Here is a 26,836-nt window from a genome sequence, read left to right as displayed (position 1 = left end):
AGGCTAAATTAAGCAAAGAGTAAGCAAACATCAAAGGCCACAAAGTTTGAAAGCATGTTGTTTAAAGCACCAAAGAAAGCTATGAAGAACTGTCCTTTCTAGCTTTGTCTTCTAAACCTAGTTTTTATCTGAAGCCTCCACATCACCCCTCTCTCAGGGTTTTTAAATGAATGAGGAACTGAAGCGGGTGAGGCATGTGGCGGCAGCTCCTCCAGCACAGAGGACAGAGCGGCAGGAAAAGGAGTGGAAGGGGCGGCTGCTGGAGTCTCCTACTAGGCCAGTTGCCTGCATAGGACCAAGACCCCCTCTGGCTAACACCGCTTCCATGTCAACCTGAGACCTGAGGCTCGGAAGGCCCTGCTGCTGGTCTAGTGCGGGCCTAGCTCTCAAACTTGGAGGAAGAGCTGGTCACAGTCGTCCCTGCCTATAATCCAAGTACTTTGAGATGCCAAGGCAGGAGGATCACTTGAGTCCAGGAGTTCGAGACCAACCTGGGCAACATGGCGAGACCTCATCTACACACACACACACACACACACACACACACACAATTAATTATCCAGGCATGGTGGCATATACCTGTAAGTCCCAACTACTCAGGAGGCTAAGGTGGGAGGATCGCTTGAGCCTAGGAGCTGAGGCTGCAATGAGCTGTGATCGCACCACTGCACTCCAGTCTGGGTGACACAGCAAGACTCTGTCTCAATAACAAAACAAAAACTTGGAGGAGAGGTGCTTGGCTCAGGATTTTCTTCCTTCATTTGCGCCTGGAGCCAAGCCATCATCTCAGCCTTTCCCCAGTCCCTCTAGAATGGGGACGCATCCTCATTGCCCCTGGACCCTAGCCTCTGCTCCAGTCCCGATAGAAGCCTAATGTGACAACCAGGAATGGAAGAGAACCCAGGGAGCCAGAAGAAAAGAGAATGCAGGAAGGGGCGTGTGGAGTGAGCATCTGCCAGACCGTTCCTCAGAGGCTGGCCGGGGTCACAGGCTCATCTCCATGGTGGGGGAGGGTTATGTTTCAGTGTCCTTCGGACTGGGGGCTCCAGCCTCACTCCCCGACGGCTGTCCACAGTGGGGCACACCTGTCGGGGAGTCTGGCCAGACCAGCGAGGAGCACTCTCTACTTCTGGACAGCCGACAGCTCTGCTGTAGGTGGGAAGGATACACAGCCGGCCCTCCACATCCACGGGTTCTGTACCCGCAGATTCAAGTAACAGTGGATAGAAAATATTTGGGAAAAGGAAAAATAAAAAATAACAACACAACAGTAAAAGATAATACAAATTAAAGAACAATACAGCATAAGCAACCATCTACACAGCATTTACACTGCATTAGGTATTTGGTTGTTTGTTTTGTTTTGTTTTTTGTTTGAGACGGAATCTCACTCTATCACCCAGGCTGGATGGAGTGTAGTAGCGTGATCACGGCTCACCGCAGCCTCCGCCTCCCGGGTTGAAGCGATCCTCCTGCCTCAGCCTCCCTAGTAGCTGGCATTACAGGTGCCCACCACCACGCCCGGCTACTTTTTGTATTTTTTCTAGAGACAGGGCTTCACTATGTTGGCCAGGCTGGTCTCGAACTCCTAACCTCAAATGGTCCACCTGCCTTGGCCTCCCAAGGTGCTGGGATTATAGGCGTGAGCCACCATGCCCGGCCCTGTATTAGGTATTTGCAAGTAATCTAGGAGTGATTTATGGGAGGATGCGTGTAGGTTATATTCAAGTACTATAACATTTTATGTAAAGGACTTGAGCATCCGTGGATTTGGGTATCCTTTGGTAGGGGGGCATGTCCTGGAACCAATCCCCCTCGGACACCAAGGGACAACTGTATATATTCAGGTGTTGGCCGAGACAGCCTCTGACCTCAAGGTTGTGCCCAGAGCCAGCTTGTGCCAGTGCCATGATAAAATAGGCAGGCTGGTGCTCCCCACTGTTCCCTGACCACAGTGTCAGGTAGGACCAGAGTGTCCACTGATCCTACCCTGGTGGTAGAGAGAGGAGGCCTGGGATGGGGATACAGACACACCCGCTACTGCCCGGACCCTCCAGGTGTCCATGCTCAGCCACACCTGGCTGGGAACATGAGGAGCTGCCCACCTCTGACACCTGACACCCTCACGAGAAGTCCCAGAACAAGCTGAGACAAGAGCAAGTATCAAGAGGGCTGAGACCCAGACAGCTGGGGAAGTCACTCAGGTCCTCCTCTGGCCCCTGGCTGGGGTCAGGGTGTCATACTTTTCTGCTCCTAAGGCCTGCTCTGTGCCCAGCTCCCCAGCGCATGGCCACTTGCCCCTGTATGAGTGGAGAAGCGGCTCCAGTCCGACTGTCAGGTCATGCCTAGCAGCAGAAGTCTTGCCTGGGGTCAAAGGCTGGGGGAGTTTTCTCCTTATATCCAGGAGTCTGTTTAGCTTTCAATGCCTGGCTGTGGCCGTGGTCTGTGCACCTCGCTGAGAACCCAACATGTAATCCTTAGCCTAATGACTTGTTCTGATTTGTCATAACTCAGAGTTAACAGGGCCCGTGGCATTGGAGACTGAACTTGTTACATTGTGGCTCAGAGAAATCCTCTTGATCAAGGAAAAATGGAATTGGGAAATCACCTCCTCCTGGAGGTTGACCTTGATTGCTCCTCACCTTTTTCTCCATCATACACTGCCCTTCCTACCATCATCAACAGCCAGGCCACTCCTTCCCCATCTCCACCACTGGCCCGACTCCTGTTTTACAAAATCATATCACATGAGAGTTGGAAGGGATATTATTTTTCTTTTTGTGATATTTTCCTCTTGATTATTAAACAAAAAAAGAAAATTGAGAGCTAGGGAAAAATATAAAGGGGAGGAGAAAAATCACCCTAGTCTCATCCCTCAGAGGAAATATGAGTTCACATGCTGATATTTCCATTCCTTTAAGTCTTTTTCTAGGACTATTCTCTTTCATATAGAGATCTTACTGCATTTATAATTTTGTAACTCAATTTTTAAGTTTTCAAGATGATGAATCATGGCCTGAGCCTCCAAACAGTGGAGAGGCGTCAGTGAGGACCCTTCCTGGGCTACATACCAAGGTCCTCCCAACGAGGTGACACCACCCAAGGGGAAGGAGCACCCTTCACAGGCTACGGCACCTGCAAGGTCTGGGGATGACGGGAAGCCATCAGGCCTGACCTCAGGCCTAAGGAAACCTATGCTGTGAGCACTGAAGGGCCCCTGGACGTTCTGCCCGCCAAGGCCTTCATCTCAGCCCAGCTCCATCACTTGAAAGAAGGAAGTGATGTTCTGTTGACCTACAGGGCACCGGAAAATGACAAATCAAATGGCCTTTGCAGCAGCGTGCTAGAAACTAGAACTGCTGCCCATCATGGAAGGACGGTTTATGAAGGCCATGCATGCTGCTGACCACAAACTGGACGTGGACTCCAGCCAGGAAAGCGCTAACCCATAGTCCCTGGAAAGTCGCAGGCCGGCCGGGAGCTCTGCTGGCTGTACAGAGAGGCAGCCCCATGGTCAAATGGAATAAAGATCTCTCCCCTCACAGCTGCTGAAAAGTGAACCAGCATCCTGGATCTGCCAGCTCAGAGGAGAGACTCTGACAAGTAGAAAAGAGGGACGGGAGGGGCACGTAGCAAGACAGGCCTGGGAAGCATTCCTGAGGCGCCTCTGCTTTGCTGTGTGCTCTTGGGGGAATTCTTAACTTCTGTGTGCCTCCATGACTCCATTGATAGGATGGCCACTTGCACCTGTATGAGTGGAGAAGCCGCTCCAGTCTGACCGTCAAGCCATGCCTAGCAGCAGAAACCTTGTCTGGGGTCAGGGTCTGGTGGAGATTCCTCCTTATATCCAGGAGTCTGTTTAGTTGGCCACAAACTGGACCTGGGCTCCAGCCAGGAAAGCACTAACCCGCAGCCCCGGGAAAGCCGCAGGCTGGCCAGGAGCTCTGTTGTCTGAACAGAGAGGCAGCCCCATGGGCAAATGGAATAAAGATCTCTCCCCTCAAGTCTGCTGGAAAGTGAACCAGTATGCTGGATCTGCCAGCTCAGAAGAGAGGCTCTGATAAGCAGAAAAGAGGCAAAGGGAGGGGCAGGTAGAAAAGAGGAAAAGGGAGAAGCAGTCTCATGGGTAAATGGAATAAAGCCCCTTTCCTGGGGTTCATAAGACAGTAAGGCCCCTGGATTCCAGGTGTGTAGACTTGCCTGTGGTTAGGTCCCACTGCAGAAGGTCCCAGCAGAACTAGTGTGGTCCCTGCTCCCACCCGAGCTGGAATCACACTCCAATGAACATTTTCACAGGGCCAGACCCTGGGCCATCTGAGAGGTCTGCACAACGCGGGCTGTGGGACAGCACCTGCTGCCTTAAAAGCAACTGCTGACAACAAAGATAATCTAGCTGGGCACAGGGGTGCATGACTGTAGTCATAGCTACTTGGGAGGCTAAGGCCGGAGGATCACTTGAGCCCAGGGGTTCAAGGTTGCAGTGAGCTATGATCGTACCACTGCTCCAGCCTGGGTGACAGAGTGACGCCTTGCCTCAAAAAAATAAATAAACAATTTTTTTTTAAAAAAAAGAAGGCCGGGCGCGGTGGCTCAAGCCTGTAATCCCAGCACTTTGGGAGGCTGAGATGGGCGGATCACGAGGTCAGGAGATCGAGACCATCCTGGCTAACACAGTGAAACCCCGTCTCTACTAAAAATACAAAAAACTAGCTGGGCGAGGTGGCGGGCGCCTGTAGTCCCAGCTACTTGGGAGGCTGAGGCAGGAGAATGGCGTAAACCCGGGAGGCAGAGCTTGCAGTGAGCTGAGATCTGGCCACTGCACTCCAGCCTGGGGGACAGAGCAAGACTCTGTCTCAAAAAAAAAAAAAAAAAAAAGATAACTTGGCTCACAGCCCTAATGCATGTCCCAGCAGCGACTGTCCAGATGCACCAGGACCAAGCTATCTGGGGCAGGGAGGGGTGCAGGCCAGGCAGTGGACACAAAGAATGGGGTTTCTGCAAACATGCCCTGCTCCTGAAGCCCCACCTATGGCAGCAATGCAGGATGAGGACAAAGGAAGAAGATTATGGGAAGAAAGACGGAGTCCTGGGTTGGAGTTAGCCCTGCTCCACCACCAGCTTCTTATGGGGACTTGACCACTATGTGCCAGAACCATGCCCAGTCCTTCTCATGCATTCTCTCATCAGATCTGTGAGCTAGGTGTCCCCTAATAATCCAAGAGGCCAAGTAACTCACCCAAGGTGGCAGAGCTAGTATGAAGTACATACATCCTGCCTGAAGGAGCTGGAGCCGGGAGCCATGAGAACCTTTCTGGCTCTAAGGGGCCCTGATTCTGCAAACCCTGCCAGGGTCAGGATGCCAGGCATCACCCTGTCAACCTGCCCCTCTCCTCACTCCTCTAGACAGCACAACAGCTTCTGACGGTACTGCCTCCAAAACATACACCAAATCACCTTTTCGGCCCAAGCCCACCGCCTCCACCTCAGTCCAAGTCATCTTATCCCATTCCCAGGATGACCCCCCACAGCCTCCCAGCTGGGCCCCAGTGTACACCCTCAACTCTTCACTGTCCATTCCCCAACTCACCAGCCATGGTAAAATATAAACTGGGTCACATCGCTTCCCACGTAAGACTCTCCAAAGGTTCCTGCCACCTCTAGAAAAAACTCCAAGCTCCTAACTCATGGCCTACAAGGACCTCTGTGACCTGCCTGACCAGCCCTTTCGATGTCACCTTCTGCCCCTCTCCACCCCAGCCATCCTCAGCCACATGGCCTCCATGCTGTTTTGCTCACATGCTAAGCTCATTTCTGCTCAGCTTCCCTCTGCTGGGACCTCACTCGGCTGGCTCCTTTTACCATTTCAGCACGGTCCTCCCATCTCCTCCCCAGGCACTCTCATGTCAGCCTGGTTCATTTTCTTAGTCACTGCTTTACTTGTTCAGTGTCTGTCATTCTCTTTTAGCAGAATGAAAGCTCCATGGGGGTTATCTGCCCTGCTCACTGCTGCACCCCCAGTTAACAGCCTAAGGCACCCACAGTGGGTGCTCGGTACACACATGGCTGATACACAAATCCACAGGCCCACCTGGTTCCGGAAGGTCAAGGCCACCACACCACCAATGAGCTCCATGATGAGGCAGATCCCAAGGATGTACATGAACTGGAAAACAGAATTCAGAGACTCACCTGGAGAGGGGCGGAGGGCATGTGTGGGGTACAGGGGATGCACCATCTGCTCCAACAGCAAGCACAAGGAGAAGCGTCCCTGGGGGAGCTCCTATCAGCTCCCAGGCCTCTGCCCCTTCCTCCCGTGAGAACGTGGACGTGGACAGGCAGGCCCCAGGAAAATCTGTCTCTGGAGCCGAAGGGCGGGAAGAGTGACTCAGCTGTCCCAGCCAGATCGTCACCTCCATTTGTCTTGGGGGTCTATGTGGAAGAGCACACCCTTTCCCCACCACCATAAGGAGAGCTGGACCTCACTGCCACTGAGCCAGAGGGGCTGGGCCTGGCTTAATGGGCAGGCTGGGGCAGTATTTCCAGCTCCCCACAGAGAGCCCTCAGATGTGACTTCCCAGATCCCCCAGAGTGGGTGAGGGGGATGGCTGAAGCTTAGAGGATATGCACCCCCACCTCTGCCCTTTACTAGAGAGCAGGCATTATCCAAACTGATTTCGGCAACGCCCAGCCTCAAATAGCACCCAAACCTGGTTTATGGCGGATTGCAGGGGCTTCCCATACGGGGGGAGACAATGAGGTCAAGAGACACACAAGTGCAGAGTGAATGGATCTGCCTACTCACTACCCCCAACTTTGGGGAGTCATCCCTCACCCCACAATAATGGGATGCAGATAGGATTGACTCCCCATGCCCCATCCCAGAATGGGCACATGGCCCAAGCCAGGCCCACCAGAGTCCTGGGACTTTGGCCAGAGCTGGTAGGAAAGATTCCCTGAAATCTAGAACCATAAGGACTCTGCTGGCCTGAGGCTGGCAGTGACCACCGCAAAGGGGGCAGCCCCGGCTGGGAGGAGCTGGGGAGATTGCCCAACCCTGCCCAGTGGCGCCATCTAAACCCCTGGACCCAGTGTGGGTTTGCTGGTTGCATGAGCTAATGACTCACCACCACCTCCTTTTTTTGTCTTTCCTTGCTCTCATTTGAGTGTGGTTTTTCCGACTCACAACTCAGCATCCAGATGAACACAGAGGTTAAGCAAGGGCAGTATTCCAATCAGCTTTAACATGCAGAAGGGGAGGTGGCCTGGGCACTCTTGGGCCAGTGTGATCAGATGAGCTGATCTAAGGAGCTCTCTAAAGGAGGTGGTTTGAGGCAGGGACCAAGGAAACTGGTCCCTGCCCAAGGGCATAGGTGCAGGCGCCCCAGCTCTCCTGGGGAGTCCCAGCTGAGGGGTGGTGTGGTCCACTCACTGCCTGGAGAAGGTGCAGGTTGTCACGGAGGGACGCCAGCACACCAATGAAGGAGACCATGAACATGACGACACCCAGGAGGATGAGGATGATGGCTGGAGCCAGGAAGGCACTTTCAAGGGTTTTATATTTCTGCCGCTCGACCTCTGCATAGATGCCCACAGACAGGACCAGGGCCCCGATCAGCTGCAGCAAGAAAACAGAGGGTGAGAGAGAGACTAAGGTCACTTGATTTTCCAAAGCAAACAGTCATCTGGGGCTGTGGTACCTGCTGTGTGGGAGGCTTGCCCCAGGTTACAGCACATAAAGGGTCCTGTTAGTGGCTGAACTGTTTCCCCAAAATTCCTCTATTGAAATCTTAACCCCCGGTACCTCGAAATGTGACTATATTTGGAGACAGGGTCCTTAAAGAACTAATTAAAGTTAAAATGAGATCACTAAGGTGGCCCTAATCCAATATGACTGGTGTCCTTATAAGGGGAAGAGATTATGATACAGACACGCACAGAGGGAAGACCGTGTGAACACGCAGGGAGAAGGCAGCGTCTACAAGTCAGAGACAAGCCTCAGAAGAAATCAACCCTGCAGGCTGGGCACGGTGGATCACACCTGTAATCCCAGCACTTTGGAAGGCCAAGGCGGGCAGATCACGAGGTCAGTAGATCGAGACCATCCTGGCTAACACAGTGAAACCCCATCTCTACTAAAAATACAAATATTAGCCGGGCATAGTGGCAGGTTCCTGTAGTCCTAGCTATTCGGGAGGCTGAGGCAGGAGAATGGCGTAAACCCCAGAGGTGGAGCTTGCAGTGAGCCGAGATTATGCCACTGCACTCCAGCCTGGGTGACAGAGTCAGAGTCCATCTCAAAAAAAAAAAAAAAAAAAAAAACCCTGCCACCTTGATGTTGGACTTCTAATCTCCAGAACTGTGAGAAAATAAATGTCTGCTCTTTAAGTCATTCAGTCTGGTACTTGATGTTATGGCAGCCTTAGCAGACTAACACAGACCCAATCTGGAGATGCCACTTTAGAGGAGAGTACAGATGGGTTAGGGGAAATGCCACTGGCTGGAGGGTCAGAGAACATGGGTTCGAGCCCCAGCTCTGCTACTTGCTAACCCTGGCCTTGGACAGGCATTTCCATGTGATTCTGTGTTCTCATCTGAAAGACAGGCATGAAGACATTCATTTCTGCACCGCTCACACCACGGCTTTCGTGAGAGAATGAACGTGGAAACACTACAGACCTGGAAGTGTGAGCGCCGTGACATGTATTAAACAGGCAGGTCACCCAAAAAACATTCCAGAAGTGCTCAGGGCAACAGATATTTCACACAGTACCATAACACAGAATTTACTTTCAGGATGACCACAGAGAAGGCCAAAGGTTGAAGCAGGAAGAATTTTGAGGGAATTCGCAAGTAGAATCCCTCACTCTCAACTTTTCTAACAGTGGACATGCTGCTACAGAACACCCTGTAACTTTCCACCAGGAAAACCCAGGCTTCTTGTTGCTTGTCAACTGCCATGTGTGCCCAGGGCCATGTGTGCCCAGGGCCTTTGCACAGGCAGTTCTGACTGCCTGGAATGCTCTTCCCCTGACACCTGCATGGCTCAGTCCCCCACGTCCTTCTCTTCTTTGCTCAGTTACCACCTGCAAAAGGGCCACTTTATTTACAGATGGGAAGTTCCTCCCCATGAAACTCCTGATCGATCTCATTTCTCTTTTTTATTTTCTCCTTAGAACTCACCCATATTTAACATACTACACTATTTCTGGTTGGGTTTTTTTTTTTTTTTTTTTTTAATTTGTCTTCCTCACTAGAACATAAGCTCCAGGAGGGGCTTTTTCAATTGCTTCGGGCATCCCCAGCACCTAGACATTCTGACACTGAGGAAGTAGAATCAGCATTTATGATCAGCATCTGCTGAATGAACAAGATCTGGGCTTTCCAACAGACCCTCTGAGTTCAAGTCAGGCACTGTCTACCCAGTCCCCTGACTGTCCAAGGATTCTGACTTTCTGGGCCACATATTCCAAAGGGCAGGGACAAGTCATCAGATAACTGGACTTCTCCACTAAGCTGAAGGCAGCATGGGAGAGTAAGTGGAAGACACGGTGCTGTCAGCTAGAGTCCAAGGAAAGGAAGGGATCATACAGACAGATGTTGGTGGGAAGTGACATAAGCATAGCCATCCCCGTGTCACCATGCAGAACACCGAGGAGGCTGCCCCTCCAGCCACTCACAGCGCTGCCTGAGCCTTAAACTGACTTCATGGGTCTCCTTACTGATCATCATGTCCTCAAGTAGATGTCCATGACCTCCTTCTAAAGAGAGCTAAATCCTGAGTAAAGGGAAGTGACTGCTTCCTCGTAAGCTTTGATGCCTGACAGGGAAGCCAGAAGTCAAACAAGCAGACAGAGCTTATGCAGAAACACAGGATAACAGAGGATTACCAGGAAACCATCTCACTTGGATCCAGTACGTTGCTATGTTTCAAGGCTAAGTGCCATTCCCCTTGGCTTGAAAATTAATCCAGGATTAGCGAGACCCTTCCCCCAGTCTAGAAGGATGCCTTTCCAACACACAGGCCAGGAGGGACTCAAGACACTGACAAGCTCGGCCACCAGACACTTACTAACAAGTTGGCCTTAGAAGGCAGGACACACACAGACACACACACACACACACACACATACTCACCCTCTACAGGAAAATGGAGACCATGAAAATATCTACTTTTGGTAAAGAAAGGTAAACCAGAGATTATCCGGTCAGTCATACTCCAAAACTCAGAACATGGAGAAATCACTCCTCGAGGGCAGCCTAAGTGCCCCAGGTCCTCGGAAAGCAATGGTGAGCAGCCTTTAAAAAGCCAAGTCCAGGTTGGGCACAGTGGCTCAAGCCTGTAATCCCAGCACTTTGGAAGGCTGAGGTGGGCAGATCACCTGAGGTCAAGAGTTCAAGAGCAGCCTGGCCACCATAGCGAAACCCCATCTCTACTAAAAAAATACAAAAATTAGCCGAGCATGGTGGCGCATGCCTGTAATCCTAACTACTCGGGAGGCTAAGGCAGGAGAATCGCCTGAATCAGCGAGGTGGAGGTTGCAGTGAGCCGAGATTGCGCCACTGCACTCTAGCCTGGGTGACAGAGCAAGACTCCATCTCGAGAAAGAAGAAGAAAAGAAAAAAAGAAAAAGGCCAATCCCCCTCCTCAGTGACTCCACCCATGAGGAATCACTCACTAAACTCAACCTGGACAAATAAAAAGAGCCCTGAGGCTCATCCACCTCAAAGCAGAGAATCATGGTTAAATAAGAACCCCATAGAGCGTGGAAGTTTTCAGAGCCCAGGCATGGAGTGAATAAAATACTCAGGGACTTGGGTACTTGAAGGTGGCAGAGGTAGGGTTTTATCTTCCATTTTGATGAAAAGCATAATTCTCACCCTGTCGTGGAACCAACACAACTATGACATCTTAACATTTTCAGAACTGGCCCAATATACTTTTGGAAGTTCTATGTTCCCTGTTGTAAAAAAAAAAATCCTTTTCTTCCCTGGCAGGATGGGGACACCTGACGTCCTTCCCCGTTCCCCTGCCCCCAGCCTGTTCCCATCCCTCCTTCCTGCCTGAGGCTGTGCTTCTGAGTGAAGGTACTCTGCTTTGGAAACCATCCCCCAAATACTGGAGCTGCCACTGGCCCCAATGCTGAGCAGAACTGACCCCAACCCGCTCCATAAAGGCAGTCAGTGGCTTCTTCTATTTTTACAAGCTCCCCAGAGCCCTGGGACCCACTCCAGAACACCCTTGCCAGCAGAAAACAAAACTTCCCTTGCTCTGATCTTACTCTCTGCTGTTATAAAGCATTGCCATTTCCTTGCTAGTTAGCCTTGAGACATTTCCAGACCATAAACCCCATGGGAAAAGCTCCCAAAGCAAATGTAAACCAAAGACTCCCTCAAGCCATCCTAGGCCCTATTTCTCCTGGTCTAGCAGAAGAAGCTGCCACCCCAACCCTCCCAGCAGCCTGGCAGGCAACTCCCAGGCAGCTCCTCATACAGCACAGGCCTCTCTGGCCTCCCCACTCAAGTGCCCCCAAGAGCAGCAGGCATGGGGAGAGTCCGGCATAAACCTTCCCAGGAACTTTGAAATTTCCAAATGATATTTACATCTCTGATGACATCAGTTTATCCATCTGAGGATAAAATTTTCTGTCAATGCCAGCATGCAATCCCATCCGCTCCACTCTGCTAATTATAGCCTTCCACTAGGCAGCCGGCCACTCAGCTCTAGCACAGGAAGCAAATGGCCCATCTGTCAAGCAGGATGGCCTCAGCTAAACAGGGCTGGGGGTGGGGGGCACACGGCCATGCCCATTTAGGGCCAAATAAGTAAAGTGCGAGCTGCTGGCAGCCCACAGCCAAGCCCAAAAGCCTAGGCTTTGTGAACCACATGGCATCTTCAACAGCCTGCAGAGGAGCCCTGTGGCCCCGCATGAACCAGGCCTGAAAGTCCCCTCTGAGCCCTGCATCCTGGAACCCTGCTTCCTCCTGTGCAGGGAGAGGCCCAGCTCCAGGCAGCTGCTGGGAAGCAGGAGACTCTGTGAGGCATTCCAGCACCTGTGCCTCCTGAAGGAAGCATCTGGTCACCCGTCCTGGCTGGCTCACCACAGCTGGGGCAAGTCTGTGCTTAATGAGGACCTGTAAGGCCCATTTTCAGCCCCAAAAGGCAATGCTAGGCTCTGTTGTGTTCCAGGCCCTGTATTACTCTCTGTAGGCTCACAAGGGGCCAGAAGACTATTGAGAAGGGAGGGTAAGAGACGCTGGAACTGATGGTCCCATGGATGGAATTTAGGGAGCTTTCAAACTGGAGATGGAGAAAAATTCACATCTTTACTTTTGTTTACCTCTAACTGAAATATCCCTTCCATGTGGGATGTGGCAACAAACTGAAGTAATATTAACAGCACCTGCAATTTTGTCAGCAGTAGAAATCTCATATTCTAAAATGTCATTTACATTCCTCATTACTTCAAACTTACGATAGTATTCGACTCACTGCTAGTCACTGCTAAATCTTGTGATTGAATGCACCGATAAAGTTGCACATTATTACATCAAAAATTTGGTTGTATAAAATGTTAATAATTGTATCCTACTATAATTGGTTTCTTTTGTAACAGTGTGTATTTCATTTCATGCATTTAAGTATCTTGTTCTGAAAAAGGATGGATGCACAGGCTTCCCCAGAGAACCAAAGGGTACCTGGCACACAAAAAGTAAGAACCCCTGGTTTACAGGAAGCAAATATCATTCCTGCCATGGAGAGGTGAAGAGGGCTCTAGGAATTTGAATGAAAGTGACCGGGAAGAGGGAGAGTGCAGGACTTCAGGATGAGCCCCCTGTCGGAGCCCGCAGTCCCTGGAAGGCCCTGAGAACCACTTCATTCTGCAACCGTCTCATGGAGCAATCGAGGTCCAGGGATCCATGTTGGGCCAAAACAAAGCGCTTTTCAGACTTTCTAGCTTGAAAGGGGGTGGGGAAGAGCTAAACTCCAAGGCTTGAGAGAGGTTTTGAATAAAGTGAGACTAGCAGGGCCCCCTCCTCCTGCCCAGAGAAACCCTGCACCTCCCTTCCTGAGGCCCTCTGCCCCGAGGCCCATCCTGCCTGGCCCCGGGCCAAGCCCACCCTGCAGACAGTCACCTGCTCTGCACACTGCTGCCCCAGCTTCTCCTGTCCCAGAGCAGGGTGCTGGCGGGAGCAGCAGAGGCAACAGAGGAGACAGGAGTTCTGGGCCTCCACGGGTGAGCTCAGTACCCTTGGCCGTGTCACTTCCCGCTTGTGGGCCTCATTTTTCACCTGTAAAACAGTAAAGCCTGTTGGCTCTTATAGTGATTATGCTGTGTCACTACCCCGTCAGGGGTCATACCTGCATCATCTTATTTCCTTTCATCAACATACCCCCTCAAACACCCAAGAAACGACTAATCTCGTTTCACAGACTAGGCTCAAAGAGACTAAGCAGCACAGAACCCATGAGAGAGTCAGGATTCACAACCAAAACTCATCTGCCTGGCCAGCCACTAAGGCTACCAGATGGGCCTTTTGTGAGGAACTGGGGGGAAAGAGGTGTGAAACACCTTTGCAAAATACAAAGCCGACAATAGCAGAACAGCAGTGCTGAAAGAACTTCCTAGATGATGCCAACACCTAGTGTGGTATCCACGAGCCACATGTGGCTAGCAAGCTCTTGAAACGGGGCCCTGGTACCTGAGGAACTGAACTTTCCATGTTATTTTGCTTTAAGTTAAATTCGACCATAGGTAGCTGGTGGCCACATTTTGGACAGCACAAGTCTAGAGCGTCTCTCACTGGTGCTGCCCCTCACCACTCCTTCAAGGTTCCTTTCTGAAGGTAGATTCCATCCTTATAAAAAGGTGGCCGGGTGCGGTGGCTCACGTCTGTAATCCCAGCACTTTGGGAGGCCAAGGTGGGTGGATCACAAGGTCAGGAGCTCGAGACTAGCCTGCCCAAGATGGTGAAACCCCATCTCTACTAAAAATACAAAAATTAGCTGGGCGTGGTGGCGCACACCTGTAGTCCCAGCTACTTGGGAGGCTGAGGCAGGAGAATCACTTGAACCTGGGAGGCGTTGGTTGTAGTGAGCCAAGATCGTGCCACTGCACTCCAGCCTAGCTACAGAGTGAGACTCTGTCTCAAAGAAAAAGAAAAAGGCACATGCTTCAACCCTCCTGCCACAAGCTAGGGAAGGCTCAGCAAGTGTTCACCAACTTACTCAGGAGAAAACAGTCTTCTCTCCTACATCACCGGGGCAGCTGGGTTCCTGCCTTCCCACTCCCCTTTCCTGTAAGGAAAGCAAAACAGACCAAGGATAGGAGGTCTTGGCCGTGCCCCCAATCCAAACTGCTATAGGGCCCATTCTGTCTCCCCTAGGGAGCACCAGCCCCACCTCCAGGACCACCAGGCTGTACTCTAAGCTCTGGGGACACTGAACCTCCATTCCACTGACCTGGCCCTACTTATGCTTGAGGAACGGGGCTCCCCCACAACCCCAAATCAAAGCCAGCTCTTGAGAAAGCAGCAGAGGCTGCCTCCCGCTGCCAGCAAAGACGCATTCACTTATCTTTGTCACTAGTACTTTGCTGTCAATCCTGCCTTGACTCTGGACAGGACTTCTTCCTTTATAAAAACTGCACATCAAGTACAAAGAACCTAGTTAATTGTAATCCTTGGTCCCTGGCATTCTCTGAGACAGCCTCTTTTGTTACTCTTTTTTTTTTTTTTTTTTTTTTTGAGACCCTTTAGGCACTGTCTGTGCCTAAACAAACCTCCTTATTGTAATGACTTCAGTTTTACAACACATCATGCCATCTGGTAGGCCAAGTCTCTTCTTCCCGTCTTCTTCAGACGTGTCCTAGATATTCTTAGATCTCGAATCTTCCATACACATTTTAGAATCATCTTCTCAAGTCTCAGGAAAAAAATCACTGAACTGAACTCTGATTGGAACCACAATGAATCTATAGATCCGTTTGGGGAGAAATGGCATTTCTACTCTAGCAGGTCTTCCTGCTCCTAAATGGAATAAATAGTAAATACATATTTATTATTTGTAAATTATCCCTTTATTAATATTATTAAATAAATAATCCCTCCTTAATTTATGTCTTCTTTAAAGAATTATGGCTTCTTTAACAACAGTTCTCATTGCCTCCCTCAAGCTTTCCATGGTGTCTGAGCAGAGCTGGAGAAAGACATCTAAAGTCTTGGGTTCATCAGTTCAAAGGTGACAAACATGGCCTTTGGAAAACAAACCTCTCTAGGAAGCAAAGTGGGCACACCAGTCTGTTTTGCTACCCCTCCTCTGTTGGCAATAGTTGCAGAAACTTGATTTAAGACTCCCACAGGCACACAGCACATTCCAGGCTGTGAAGGAGCTAGGCTGGGAGTTTTGCAAACCCCAGTTATTCAATCCAGCCAGAGCAGAGAGTGGAATTTCTCATCCAGGACAACCACAAATGAATGAAGTACAGGGTGGGAGTGGGGGTGGTATGCCTTGGGCTATTTTGGGGAAGAGTTTGGGGACAGGCAGGTAGAAGCGGTAGAACAAATAAGTGACCAAGGCATTCTGAGACAAGATGCAGAGCAATTACTTCCTCCTGGGGAAACCAGAGAAGGACTCTGAAGGATGCACGGAGTTTGACTTCATGCAACTGGACCCTCCCCGAGCACAGGGACTGGCCTTAATATATCTGCTGGAAGAATAAATCTGAGAAATGGTTTATGGCTTCAGATGCCTATAAGCCCAAAGAAGGAACTCTGCAATGATCCCAGTCTGGAACAGAGCCTTCCAAGGCTTAAGGATAAGAATGACTCATGGTTAATCGGAGAACCACAGAAACAGCTATGGGAAGGAGAGTCAAGAGCGACTTCATCTCCACCCAATATCCTCCTCGCCTTGCTTTTCTTTCCCCCTCACTCTCCAGACCTCTCTGTCTCTCTCTCCCCACCTTCCATGTGTCTGAACCAAGAGAGTCAGAGCCTGCCTCCCAGGGCTGTGTCCCCAGCGTACATGGGTAATGGTGTCTGGTGATTTTGTTCACAGATCTCAGCCCCGGGTGGACCTCCGGCCAGGCTCCCACAGACCCAGCTGACTGAGTAGCCAGAGGTCAATCAGAGCAGAAGACAGTGCTCCCGGATGCACCCTGGACGTCTGGCCCTGGTGGTGAGACAGGAAGCCCCAGCTCAGGCCACTGCCGGCAGCATCCTCTGTCTGGGGTTGGAGCTCCAGCTGAGGGGTAGGAGTGGGGAATGGAGGCTGAAAGTCTGGGAATGGGCTTAGGGAGCCCAGGAATGAAGAGCTGGGTGGGGTGGGGTGGGGTGGGGTGGGGCTTGCTTCCTCCCAGGGTAACCTCTCACGGGTATATTCCTGTGTCAAAGTACTGCTGGTCACCCCTCCTCCTCCTTCCTCTGGCCAGGACTGTGTCCCTCTGCAGTCCACAGCACCCAATCAGCTAAGCCTCCACCACTCATAACTGAAGGCCGCCACCAGCAGGAGTAAGATGGCCCAGGTCTTCCTTCTCTCAGACCCTTTGAAAGGAGACACGGGCTCACAGAGATGACAGGAGGCCTTTGTCCTATACAACAGCCTCCAGTCCAAGGTCCTGGCAGCCTTTCCGAGCCCACCCTGTCTGGGAACTGCTCCATGCATCCCCTGTTCCTCCACTGGCCTAGGGTCTTCCCTAGAGACTGCCTGAGAGTTATCCTCATGGGGCCTGAAATGAGGGCAACAGGAGTTCCAGGGAAGGGGTCTGGGAGTGCCCTGTGGTCTCATTCTCCCGACCCCTCTGGGCTGCCGAGACGAGAAGCCACCATGAGGGAGAGCCATCTGAAAAGGAGCAGGCGGTGGGGAGAGCAGGCGCAGGGAGGAGGTGGGCGGAGATGAAGGGAACTCCAACAGCAGGAGCCGAGGATGTGAGGCTCAGTCAGAACTGCCAGCTCCCAGGAGACACCTGGCTGAGTTGGGCATATATAAACTATCTCTACACAACTTGGGCAGTGCTAAGGCTTATGATTATTTCATGGACCTTGGTTTTAATGTCAGATGTAGTTCTCTGTATAAAAATGATATGCATCGAATTGCTTTTTACATATGTGGCCCTTGGTTTATTCTTTCCCCCTTTGCATGGAATCCCACATCCGAACTGTACCCTTTGCCCCTGAACTATGGACAGAAGGCAGAGGAGGCAATCAGATCTCAAGTGTCTGGAATGCGCAGGGCCTTAATGAAGATATAGGGCCCCAGTTCAAGGGCTCGTGTCTCCAAGGAGGACAAAGGGGAAAGGAAAGGAGCACTGGGCAGCCGGTCACATGGGCACCCTAGGCTCCAATCCCAGCTCTGCTACCAACTCTTTGTGACCTTGGGGAAGTCCCTTACCTTTTCTGAGCCTCAGTTTCCCAGTTGGCATGACAACCCCAAGGGTTGCTCCACTGCTCCGGGAGTCCATGGAAACTCCCCTCGAATCCTGGCACATAAGCAGACTGCGGGCGGCCCATCTCCTCCTCTCGCCCCACACACTGCTCTGACTCCGCCCCCACGGGCTGCCCTCTGCTCTCCCACTCGGCCCAAGGATGTCACATGTCTGCAAGGGTAAAACCCTAAAGCAGACAGTAATGCCTTCCCTCCCCAGCCTTGATGAAGGCACACACCTCCAGCACTGCCTCCCATAGCAGCCTCGGAAAGGACATGGTTTCCTGGAAATAATAAAGCCAAAAGGGGCTCATACCCATCCTCCAAGCTCAGCTCAAAGCCCTCCTCCCATCGCTTGAGCCCAGGAGATCACGGCTGTAGCAAACCATGATCGTGCCACTGCACTCCAGCCTGGATGACAGAGCAAGATTCTGTCTAAAAACAAGAAAATGCCCTCCTCCCGTGGGAAGCCTTCTTGGATCACCCCAGCTACAGGGATATCTCTCCACTTCTGAATATCTGTAAAACCAACAATGGGAAGCCCTTGCTGGTAGTGATATTGACAGCATTAACTATGCTCTTTGGACAGAGAATTCCAGGTATTTCTTATGGACAGCATGCAGGACATGGTGGCAAGATCCATGGTGGCAAAATCCAGTAACACACATACAACTTTGCCCTCAACAACTTCACAGTCTGCACATACTATGCAAATGCATTAGGATGTCCCAGAAGTTCACAGAAGTTTGGTGGCTTAGTTACCAGACCACACTCTCCTCATGGAAGCCAGACAGAAAGTGGTTAGAAAGTGCCCTAGCCCGTTCACAATGGCCAAATAAACCACAATATCCTGAAGCCAGATGCCATGCAAAAGCTCCTGGCACCCAGCAGGCACTTAGTAAATGTTACTTCTTCCCCAGTAACCATGTAGTGCTGTTGTAATGCTGACATTTCAAAACCCAAGTCAGAAGCCAGAAACCATTTCCCCTTCAGACCCTCTTTGGTTCAGCGTTAATTCCAGGGAGGGAGGAGTCCCTATTCTGAATTCCAAGGCAGCACTCACTGATTCCACATACATTAAGCACCTCTTATGTAGCAGACATTGGGAATAAGCAGATGAGTTCCTGTCCTCAAGAGGCTCTCTCTGTCTGGTGAGAGACCTACCAGCACATCAACACATGTGGGAGTCATCAAAACCCTGGGGTAGATGGGATCAAGTGTGCAAAGGTGCCGGAGAGAAGGAGACACTAAATGAGAAAGGCAAGATCAGGGAAGGCTTCCTGGAGGAGGTCATGTTTGAACTGAGTCCATTTAATGGACAAGCAGGAATTCCTAAGGTGGACAAGAGAGATAAGGAGTTCCACATGCCCATGAAGGTACCACAGGAACAGCAGGTCAGGTCAGCAGAGCTGGAATCAAGGACAGGCAGGAGGACAAGGGAAGGGGAGGCAGACAGGGAGGGTCACAGAAGCCACAGCACCAAGGCCAGGTCTCATGGGTTAAGCCAAGAAGTCCATTTATTCATATGACATCTATGGACTGAGTGGTTGTTGCACACCAGGCGTTATTTAAAGCCAATGGGTCTCAAAGTTTTTGGCCTGAGAACTCCTTTTCATTCTTAAAAATGTTTGAAGATCTGAAGCTTTTGTTTATGATGATATCCATCAATTATTTACCATAAATTAAAACTAAGACTTATTTTAAATATTTATTAGCTCATTTAGAAATAACAAGAGACAGCTCGGAGCAGTGGCTCATGCCTGTAATCCCAGTACTTTGGGAGGCAGAGGTGGAAGGTTCACTTGAGTCCTGAAGTTCAAGACCAACCTGGGCAACACAGGGAGACCTCATCCCTATGAAAAGTAAGAAGAATTAGCCAGGTGTGGTGGCATGGCTCTGTGATCCCAGCTACTTGGGAGGCTGAGGTGGGAGGATGGCCTGAGCTCAGGTCAAGACTGCAGTGAGCCGTGATTGCAACACTGCACTCCAGCCTGGGTACTAGAGTCGAAAGAGAGGAGGGGAGGGGAGGGAAGAAGGGAGGGGAGGGAGAGAAGGGAGAGGGAGAGAGAGAGAGAAAAAAAGAAAGAAATATTGACTTATATGTTAAATAGCATATTTTTTTATTTAAAAAATTCCCCCCAAAAAACACACAAAAACTGAGTGAGCAGAGTGGCGTGGGCTCTGAATGTTAGTAAATGTTAACGTCTGGCTGCTGAGAAGGCAGCTGGATTCTCAGATCTGCCCCTCATTGGCTCCATTGCCACATCGAGCGTTCAGGTGCCTCTGGAATACTCCATCACATGCTCCCGAGAGAGTGACAATAAGAGTCTTAGTATTACTACGAAAGTGGTTCTAGATGCAAGAACACCTGAAAGGGGAACCCAGAGGTCCCTAGACTCACTTTGGGAGCTACTATTTTAAGAACTGGATGTGCAACGAGAGCAATGAAAGAAAACCACAAAAATCCCAGCTTTAGTGAAGCTCACATTCTACTTGGGGAGAGGCAAATATGTAAGAACAATATATACTGTGCTATGGTTATAAGTGCTACCAAGAAAAATAAAACGGGGAAGAAGGCTAGGGAAGCTGGGGAAAGTGGCCATCAGTGTGGCTAGGGAAGGTGACATTTGAGAAAAGACTTGGAGCAGAGGAGGCACCAAGCCACATGGATACGTGAATAAGCATCCAAGCAGGCACCATGGCCTTGGGATGTGCCTGTGTTTTCAAGAAACAGCAAGGGGGATGGGGCTGCTGGAGAGGGAGCATCTAGGAGATGAGGCAGTGGGCTGATCAGGAAGGAACTCTGAGGCCACTGAGAAGACTGACTTTTGCTCTGAGTGGGTGGGAGGCACTGAAAGTTTGCAGGTAAGTGCTCTGTTGCGAATGTGACCTTATTTTATTTTAAATAATTGAGACAGGGTCTTGCTATGTTGCCCAGGCTGGTCTCGAACTCCTGGGTTCAAGCAATCCTCCTGCCTTAGCCTCCCAAGTAGTGCTTGCCACCACGCCTGGCTGTGATCTTTAAATGAGTTGCTTGGACTGCTATGCCAAGAGACTGGGAGATGGAGGTGGGATGGGCCGGTCAGGGAGCTACTGTGGTGACCAATGTGAGGTGACAGTGGCCTGGACCACAGTGGGCATGTGAAGGGTGTCCAGAAGCAGGCAGTGTGTTTTGAGGCTGGAATAGGGAAATAATTGAAATAATTTAAGCAGGGGAGTCTCATATTCAGATTAACTTTTAAAAGTTCTTTCACCAGAGTGTTTCACATCAGCCTACGTGTTCATCATGATGGGGAAAGGTGCCATTGCAATGGAGAGGGCTGGTCAAGCTCAGGATGGCCAACCATGGTGTGGCCAGATAGCACACACCCCCTAATGGGATATTCCGTACCTCCCGCTGCACCCCCTGTGAAATGCTCCTGCAGGAAATGTGTGGCATGAACCTAATCATGAGGAAGCTGTGAAGCTCTGAAGCAAATCCAGACATTCCACAGATCAAGTGGCCTGGAGGCTTCAAAGGACTCAAAAGAAGTAAGGATAGTCTAGGCTGGGAGAAATTAAAGAGACATAGAGCCAGAAGTAATGTACGAACCTTGGGTGGATCCTGGATTGGGTAAAATATCAGCCACCAAGGACATTTGGGGAATGAGGTGCTTTCCAACATCATCAGCCAGTTCTCCGATTCTCTTGAGAGACCAGCTGGGTGTCGTACAATGTAATTCAATTCTGACACCATTTACCTGGAGTTAGCATCAGATCCCACAGGTTAATGTGCTCAAGCCCACGAGATTAGGCTGGGCATGGTGGCTCATGCCTGCAATCCTAGCACTCTGGGAGGCCAAGGTGGACAGATTGCTTGAGCTCAGGAGTTTGAGACCAGCCTAGGCAACATGGCGAAACCTCATCTCTACAAAAAAAAAACAAAAATTAGCTGGACGTGGTGGCGTGCACCTGTAGTCCCAGCTATTTAAAAAAATAAAGTATTATTAAAAGTAATGGCAAAAACTGCAATTACTTTTGCACCAACCTAATACTTGGGAGGCTAAGGTGGGAGGATTGCTTGAACCTAGGAGGTAGAGGTTGCAGTGAGACAAGACCAAGCCACTGCACTCCGGCCAGCCTGGGCGACAGAGTGAGACTCTGATGCAAAAAAAAAAGCCTACAAGATTGCCTGACCTTCAGATGCCAATCACAAGTCTGGCTGTAAGTCAGGGGTTCCCACAACCCCTTCTCCAAGTTCGATAATTTGCGCGAATGGCTCACAGAACTCAGGGTTACTTGTATTAAACAGTTTATTACAAAGAATACAACTCAGGAACAGCCAGGAGGAGATGCACTGGGCAAGGTGGGCAGGGAGCTCCCAGGCCCACTCTGGGCCCACGCCCACCCCTCAACACCTCAGTGAGTTCCCAAACCCAGAAGCTCATCTAATCTCATTGGTCAAGAGTTTTTTCTCTTCTACTGGTTGAGAGTTGGAAAAAAAAAAGTTTTACATAGAGCTCAATCTCCAGCCCCCATCCCCCACCACCCCCACCCTTTCTGTCCAGCCTACAGGAGAGGCTGAACTGTCCAACCCTCTAATTATTTGGTGTTTCTGGTGATTCGCCCCATCCTAAGGCCGTCTTTTACCCTAAGTCGTTTCATCAGCATAAACTCAGGTGTGAGGAAATGGGCTCACTATTAATAACAAAAGGCATTCTTATCAGGAAATTCCAAGGGTTTTAAGAGCTCTGTGCCAGGAACTGGGGACGAAGAACAAACATATTTCTTACAACACAGGAATGTCATAAGAAATGTATGTAGGACTGAAAAGTTTGATTTCACGGTGATTTTTTTTTTTAATCAGATGGACAGCAGTGGTGTGAGGAAGAATGCCCCTTCTGGGAAGCCGAATGCTGGGGTGTTTAGAGGAGTGGGGTCACAAGCCATTGCAGTCTCCTTGTAGCTAGGTTGGCAAAAAAAAGAAGTGGTGTATTTAGAGAGAGCTGTTAAGACAAGATGTTCACAACCGATAACTCGGAGGTGGGCAGATGTTCTTTGAATTCTTCCTTCCATTTTTCTGTGGGTTTCACTTAAAAAAAAAAAGTCCATTTCCCCTATCGCAGCTTGATACAGGAAGTATTGATTAGGGGATACTCCAGCCACCTGATAATGCTCCCTGTCTGGTATGAGAGAAGGGGGCTCTCTCCGCCCTACCCCAGCCTACCCCAAGCATCAGAACCAAGGAACAAAGAGCCGCTGCCCCACACATCAGTGCACTAACTTTCCAAGAGCCATGACCCGGCCATACCAGGGCACACTGGGTCTCCCCAGGCAGGCTGTGGACAGCCAGCTGGGGGTCTTTCAGTCCTTTAGAGCATCTTTCCCCAGTGCCTGGCACGGGGCCCAGTGTGTGCACCTGGTGATTAAGGGTGGAGATTCAGGGAGCCTTGGGTCTGGCTTCCAGACACCGATCAGCTCTACTAATGAGACTGTGGGGGAGGGGGCGGGGCCTGGAGTCTCGTGGGTGGGGATAGTTTTCCAGGCAAGCCTTTCCTAATCGGCTTTCTGAATTTCCCCTAAGCAACGAAAGGAACCAGCTGGCCCCAGTAGGTCTTGGATCAGGGACAATGTAAGCAAGTAACACACGACAATCCCCACCAGGACCCCAGAACCTATAACATTCAGGGTCTCAGAGGTCACCCCTCAAGTTTCAGATGCACTGGGCCATTTTTTATCAAAAAGAAACCAAAAGCAATGTATAAACTGTGATGCTGGGTCCTGATTTTTTTTAATGCGCTATGAGAGATGTTTTAGGGACAATTAGGTATGCTTTGGCATAAACTTAGTATTTTCTTAGGCATGATAATAGTTGTGGCTATAACTATGTCCAAGAATATTCTTTTACTTTGTCTATAGCAAGCAAGTTCTATGTTTTCCAAGAAGAGGTTTTTTTGTTTTGTTTTGTTTTGTGTGTGTGTGTGTGTGTTGTTTTATTTTGTTTTGTTTAGAGGAGACAAGGTCTCACCCTGTTGCCCAGGCTGGGGTACAGTGGTATGATCATAGCTCACTGCAGCCTCAACCTCTTGGGCTCAAGCGATCCTCCTGCCTCAGCCTCCCAAGTAGCTGGGACTGCAGGCGCATGCCACCACATCAGGCTAAAGGAAGAGGTTTATTTACTACAGGTTTGAGTCTTCCTTTGCCTAAAACTCCAGACCAGATTCAATGTCATCAGGAAACTCTCAGTGGCCACAGGCAGGGTCAGCTCACCAGAGGCCTGGATCTGGTGGCCTGTTCTGGCCTGGAATTAATGCCTAAACCAGATGTTTCACTAACTGCTACCCTGGAGCTAAATATAGGCTGTAATGGGAACCCACCTATTACACATCCAAGTGCACCTATTAGGAAACAGGGTGCTGAGGGCTTTAGAACATGCTCCTCACTGCATGGGGAAGAGGCCTGGGGGAAGGGAGAGGGAGGGTCGCTTGTCACCTTAAATCCTTTTCTCCTCTACTTTAAGAAAATCAGGACAAGAGAAGATGCATGCAACAAGCCAACATGACTGTGAAACCCTGTGCAGAAAGCGGCAGCCGGGAAAGGAGGTAAATGTCAGGAACAGGCTCCCAGAGGGCTGGCGCTGATGCGACCCAGCAAAGAACCCAGGCCAGCTGGAGGTGCTGGACCACTTACGAGCTGCGTGATGCTGGACAGACCATCTCCCTCAGAGCGCCAACTGCCTCTCCACTGTGACATGGGAATATAATGGTCACGCGAAGGAGACTCTGAGGTGGCGAAACTCCTTTGTAAACGTAAGATGCCGGACCATAATGAGAAGTCACTTCCTTAACAGTCAGCAGGACACAGACTGTGTTAAGTGTCTGCACCTGACCAGGAGGTGCCACGCTGCCTACGTTCTCAGAAAAGAGCTGGAAGGAACCACTGAGAACTCCCAGTGTTTCCCAAACTCCAGCCATTCTCTTATCACGTCTCCACATGGTCAGGTTGGCCAGTTACTTGCATTATTATTAACTCAATGTTTTAATAAAACCTCACTGGCTTTTCTTCCTCAAGTAAATACGGTCCTGACCTAAACTAATCAAGATCTACACAATCACAAGTTTGAAGTACTAATTATTTTTTTAATACACATCACACTTCCCACATGCATATGAAAATGGTTAAATATTCCCCCATGGCCCATCTACAATCATCTCTGCACCACCAGGAATCAGCGGGGGGGACGCTGAACTGGCCCAACCCCATGATTTTGCAGATGGGAATCTGAGGCTGAGAGAGAGGCTGGCACTCCCACCAGGTCACACCGCAAATTAGCCCTCACTCAGCAGCTGCGACCCGGGTCTCCCATCTCCCAAGCCAGTGCTCTGTCCGCCACAGGCCACCCTCCCTCATCAGGAACAAGACTTCTCACGCCCTGGCATATCCTCTCCAAACAAAGAAAAATTTAAGGATGCATTTCTGAAGGACAGTGATGCTGGCCTCACTTCTGCCTTCCTGCGGCTCCAGAGAGCCAATGGGACCTGGGCCCTGGCGTCTGGTGCCACTTCGGGTCAGCTTGCTCCCTCCATCCCAAGGTGGCAACCAGCCCACCTCCCTGGGAGAGCCTGTGGCCCCTGCCCTGGGGAGCTGGTGCTACTCCAGCAGAGATACCAGTCCCCGTGTTAGCAATGTCTTGTAACTTCTACATAAAGTCACAAATCTAACTGGGATGGCCTTCTGGAAGCGCAGAGCCTCGGGGAGGATCAGAGACACCCTCATGCTTAGAACATGTTTGATGAGTGACTAAATGACCAAACCAATGGACAAACAACACATCCCCAAAAAGTCTGTCTCTCTAAGAAAAGTTCTCCCAAGAAAGAAGAACAAACATCTAGGCCAGGAAGGAAGCGGGTAAGTCTGCCGAGAGAGAGGCTTCACACCCCACCTCCAGTTCTCACGAGTGAGTTACCTAACTCTCTGAGCATCTCCTTCCCAAGTGCAAATGAGGCAAGAGCAGCGCTGTCTCTTAGGCTGCTGGAGGATGAAATGAGAGAATGGCTAGAAAACAGCTCAGCCCAGAGCCTGGCACACAGGAAGGGCTCGTTAACTGTTAGTTTTAAAGACAATATAGGACAACCTAGGAGGATGCAGAACGCACAACCCAGCTAGACAGAGTGTGGGGGAATTCCTGGCTGAGAAAAAGTCAAGTTTCATTCCATGTGAGGCCAGCACCAGGAGACCACAGTGGAGAAGGAAGATCCTGTAGAAACAAACAGGCCAGAAGTAGGCCCCACCCCATCTCAGGGTCTGTGGGTACCTGAACAACTCCTGCCCTCATCTTGTCTCTGCTCTCAACATGAGTCTACCCACCTAGTGGTTGGAAAGCCAAGCGGCCACTGCCACCCCCAGGGGAAGCCCAGAGCCCAACACCCTGAAGCTAAGTGTCTCCGCCACAGCCTCCTGGGAGCCTCTGGCCAGGCCTGCTTGCTCCACCCAGATCACAGAATGTCTGCAGCTGTCAGAGCATGCTGCTAGGACTCAGTGAGCGCCAGCTTCTCAAGGGGACAGGGACAGAGCTGGCTCATCTGTCCCTGTGACCCGGTCCCTCCCAGGTCAGAGGCTGAGTCAGAACCAAGCCAGAGACATGAACAGGGTTCCCTCAGCCTGGGTTCTGACCCTGCAAGGAACATTCTTCTCTTCTCTGTGAAAAGTCACAAGTCAGCACTCTGTCCCCACACCCTGGCTGGAGAGGAAGCTCCTGGTTTGAAACCACTGAGTAGTGTCCATTGTCCCCCCTGCACACTAGAGATTGTCCCATGGGCAGAGTTTTAGAACCAGGGGCACATGCTGGGTAGCATGGGGCTTGGTTTCCTTCTCTCTGAAAGGAAGGGGTAGCACTAGATGCCCTCTATGGCCCCTCAAAGTTCAACCCACTGGAAGTCCAGGCCACATCCTAACTGCCCCACACAATGGGTGACGCTCCTGTTCTGAAGCTGTCAGGGAATCCCATGTTTTACAGCTCAGCTTGGCAAGCAGTTTTGATTTAACTGTTTTCACAGCTGGCAAGTCCTTCCCAAGAGCTAGCTCACATCTACCTTCCTCAGTTTTAACCTCTTTCCATCAGGTGTCCCTTGCAGAGGGGAAGCCCTAGGCTGTAGGGCATGGCCCCCTGGCCTGAGGAGGGGCCAGAAGCCTCACTCCCCACAGTCTCACTCCTCCCCCAGCCCCTCTGTTCTCGCTCCGTTCCCTCCCCCTTGGTTTTCAGCACAACCCACAGAAGGAAGGTGGTTCTCAGGGCCCTGCTCAATTGGGCCCCTCCCTAGTAAGGCCACCTGCTGAGGCAGAAGGGCTGGCATTTTCCTATGGCTGCCCGAACAAATGACCACAAATGGGGTGGCTTAAAACAGAAGTTTAATCTCTCACCTTTCTGGAGGCCAG

The 26,836-nt window shown here is 50.6% G+C and overlaps 1 protein-coding gene across 1 annotated transcript in view; it reads right to left on the bottom strand.

The window, feature by feature from the left end:
• The window catches only part of TSPAN15 (tetraspanin 15), a 56,068-nt gene that overhangs the window by 15,667 nt on the left and 13,565 nt on the right, over window positions 1-26,836 (bottom strand). The window contains exons 2-3 of the mRNA XM_023205045.2: window positions 7,430-7,615; window positions 6,089-6,163 (exon numbers count right to left, since the gene is read on the bottom strand). Of these exons, the coding sequence (XP_023060813.1) occupies window positions 6,089-6,163; window positions 7,430-7,615 (261 nt within the window). The remainder of the gene's footprint in view (window positions 1-6,088; window positions 6,164-7,429; window positions 7,616-26,836) is intronic.

The sequence above is a fragment of the Piliocolobus tephrosceles genome, chromosome 9 (genome assembly GCF_002776525.5).
Source record: "Piliocolobus tephrosceles isolate RC106 chromosome 9, ASM277652v3, whole genome shotgun sequence".
NCBI classification, from domain to species: domain Eukaryota; kingdom Metazoa; phylum Chordata; class Mammalia; order Primates; family Cercopithecidae; genus Piliocolobus; species Piliocolobus tephrosceles.
This window is presented reverse-complemented; position numbering and strand designations above follow the sequence as displayed.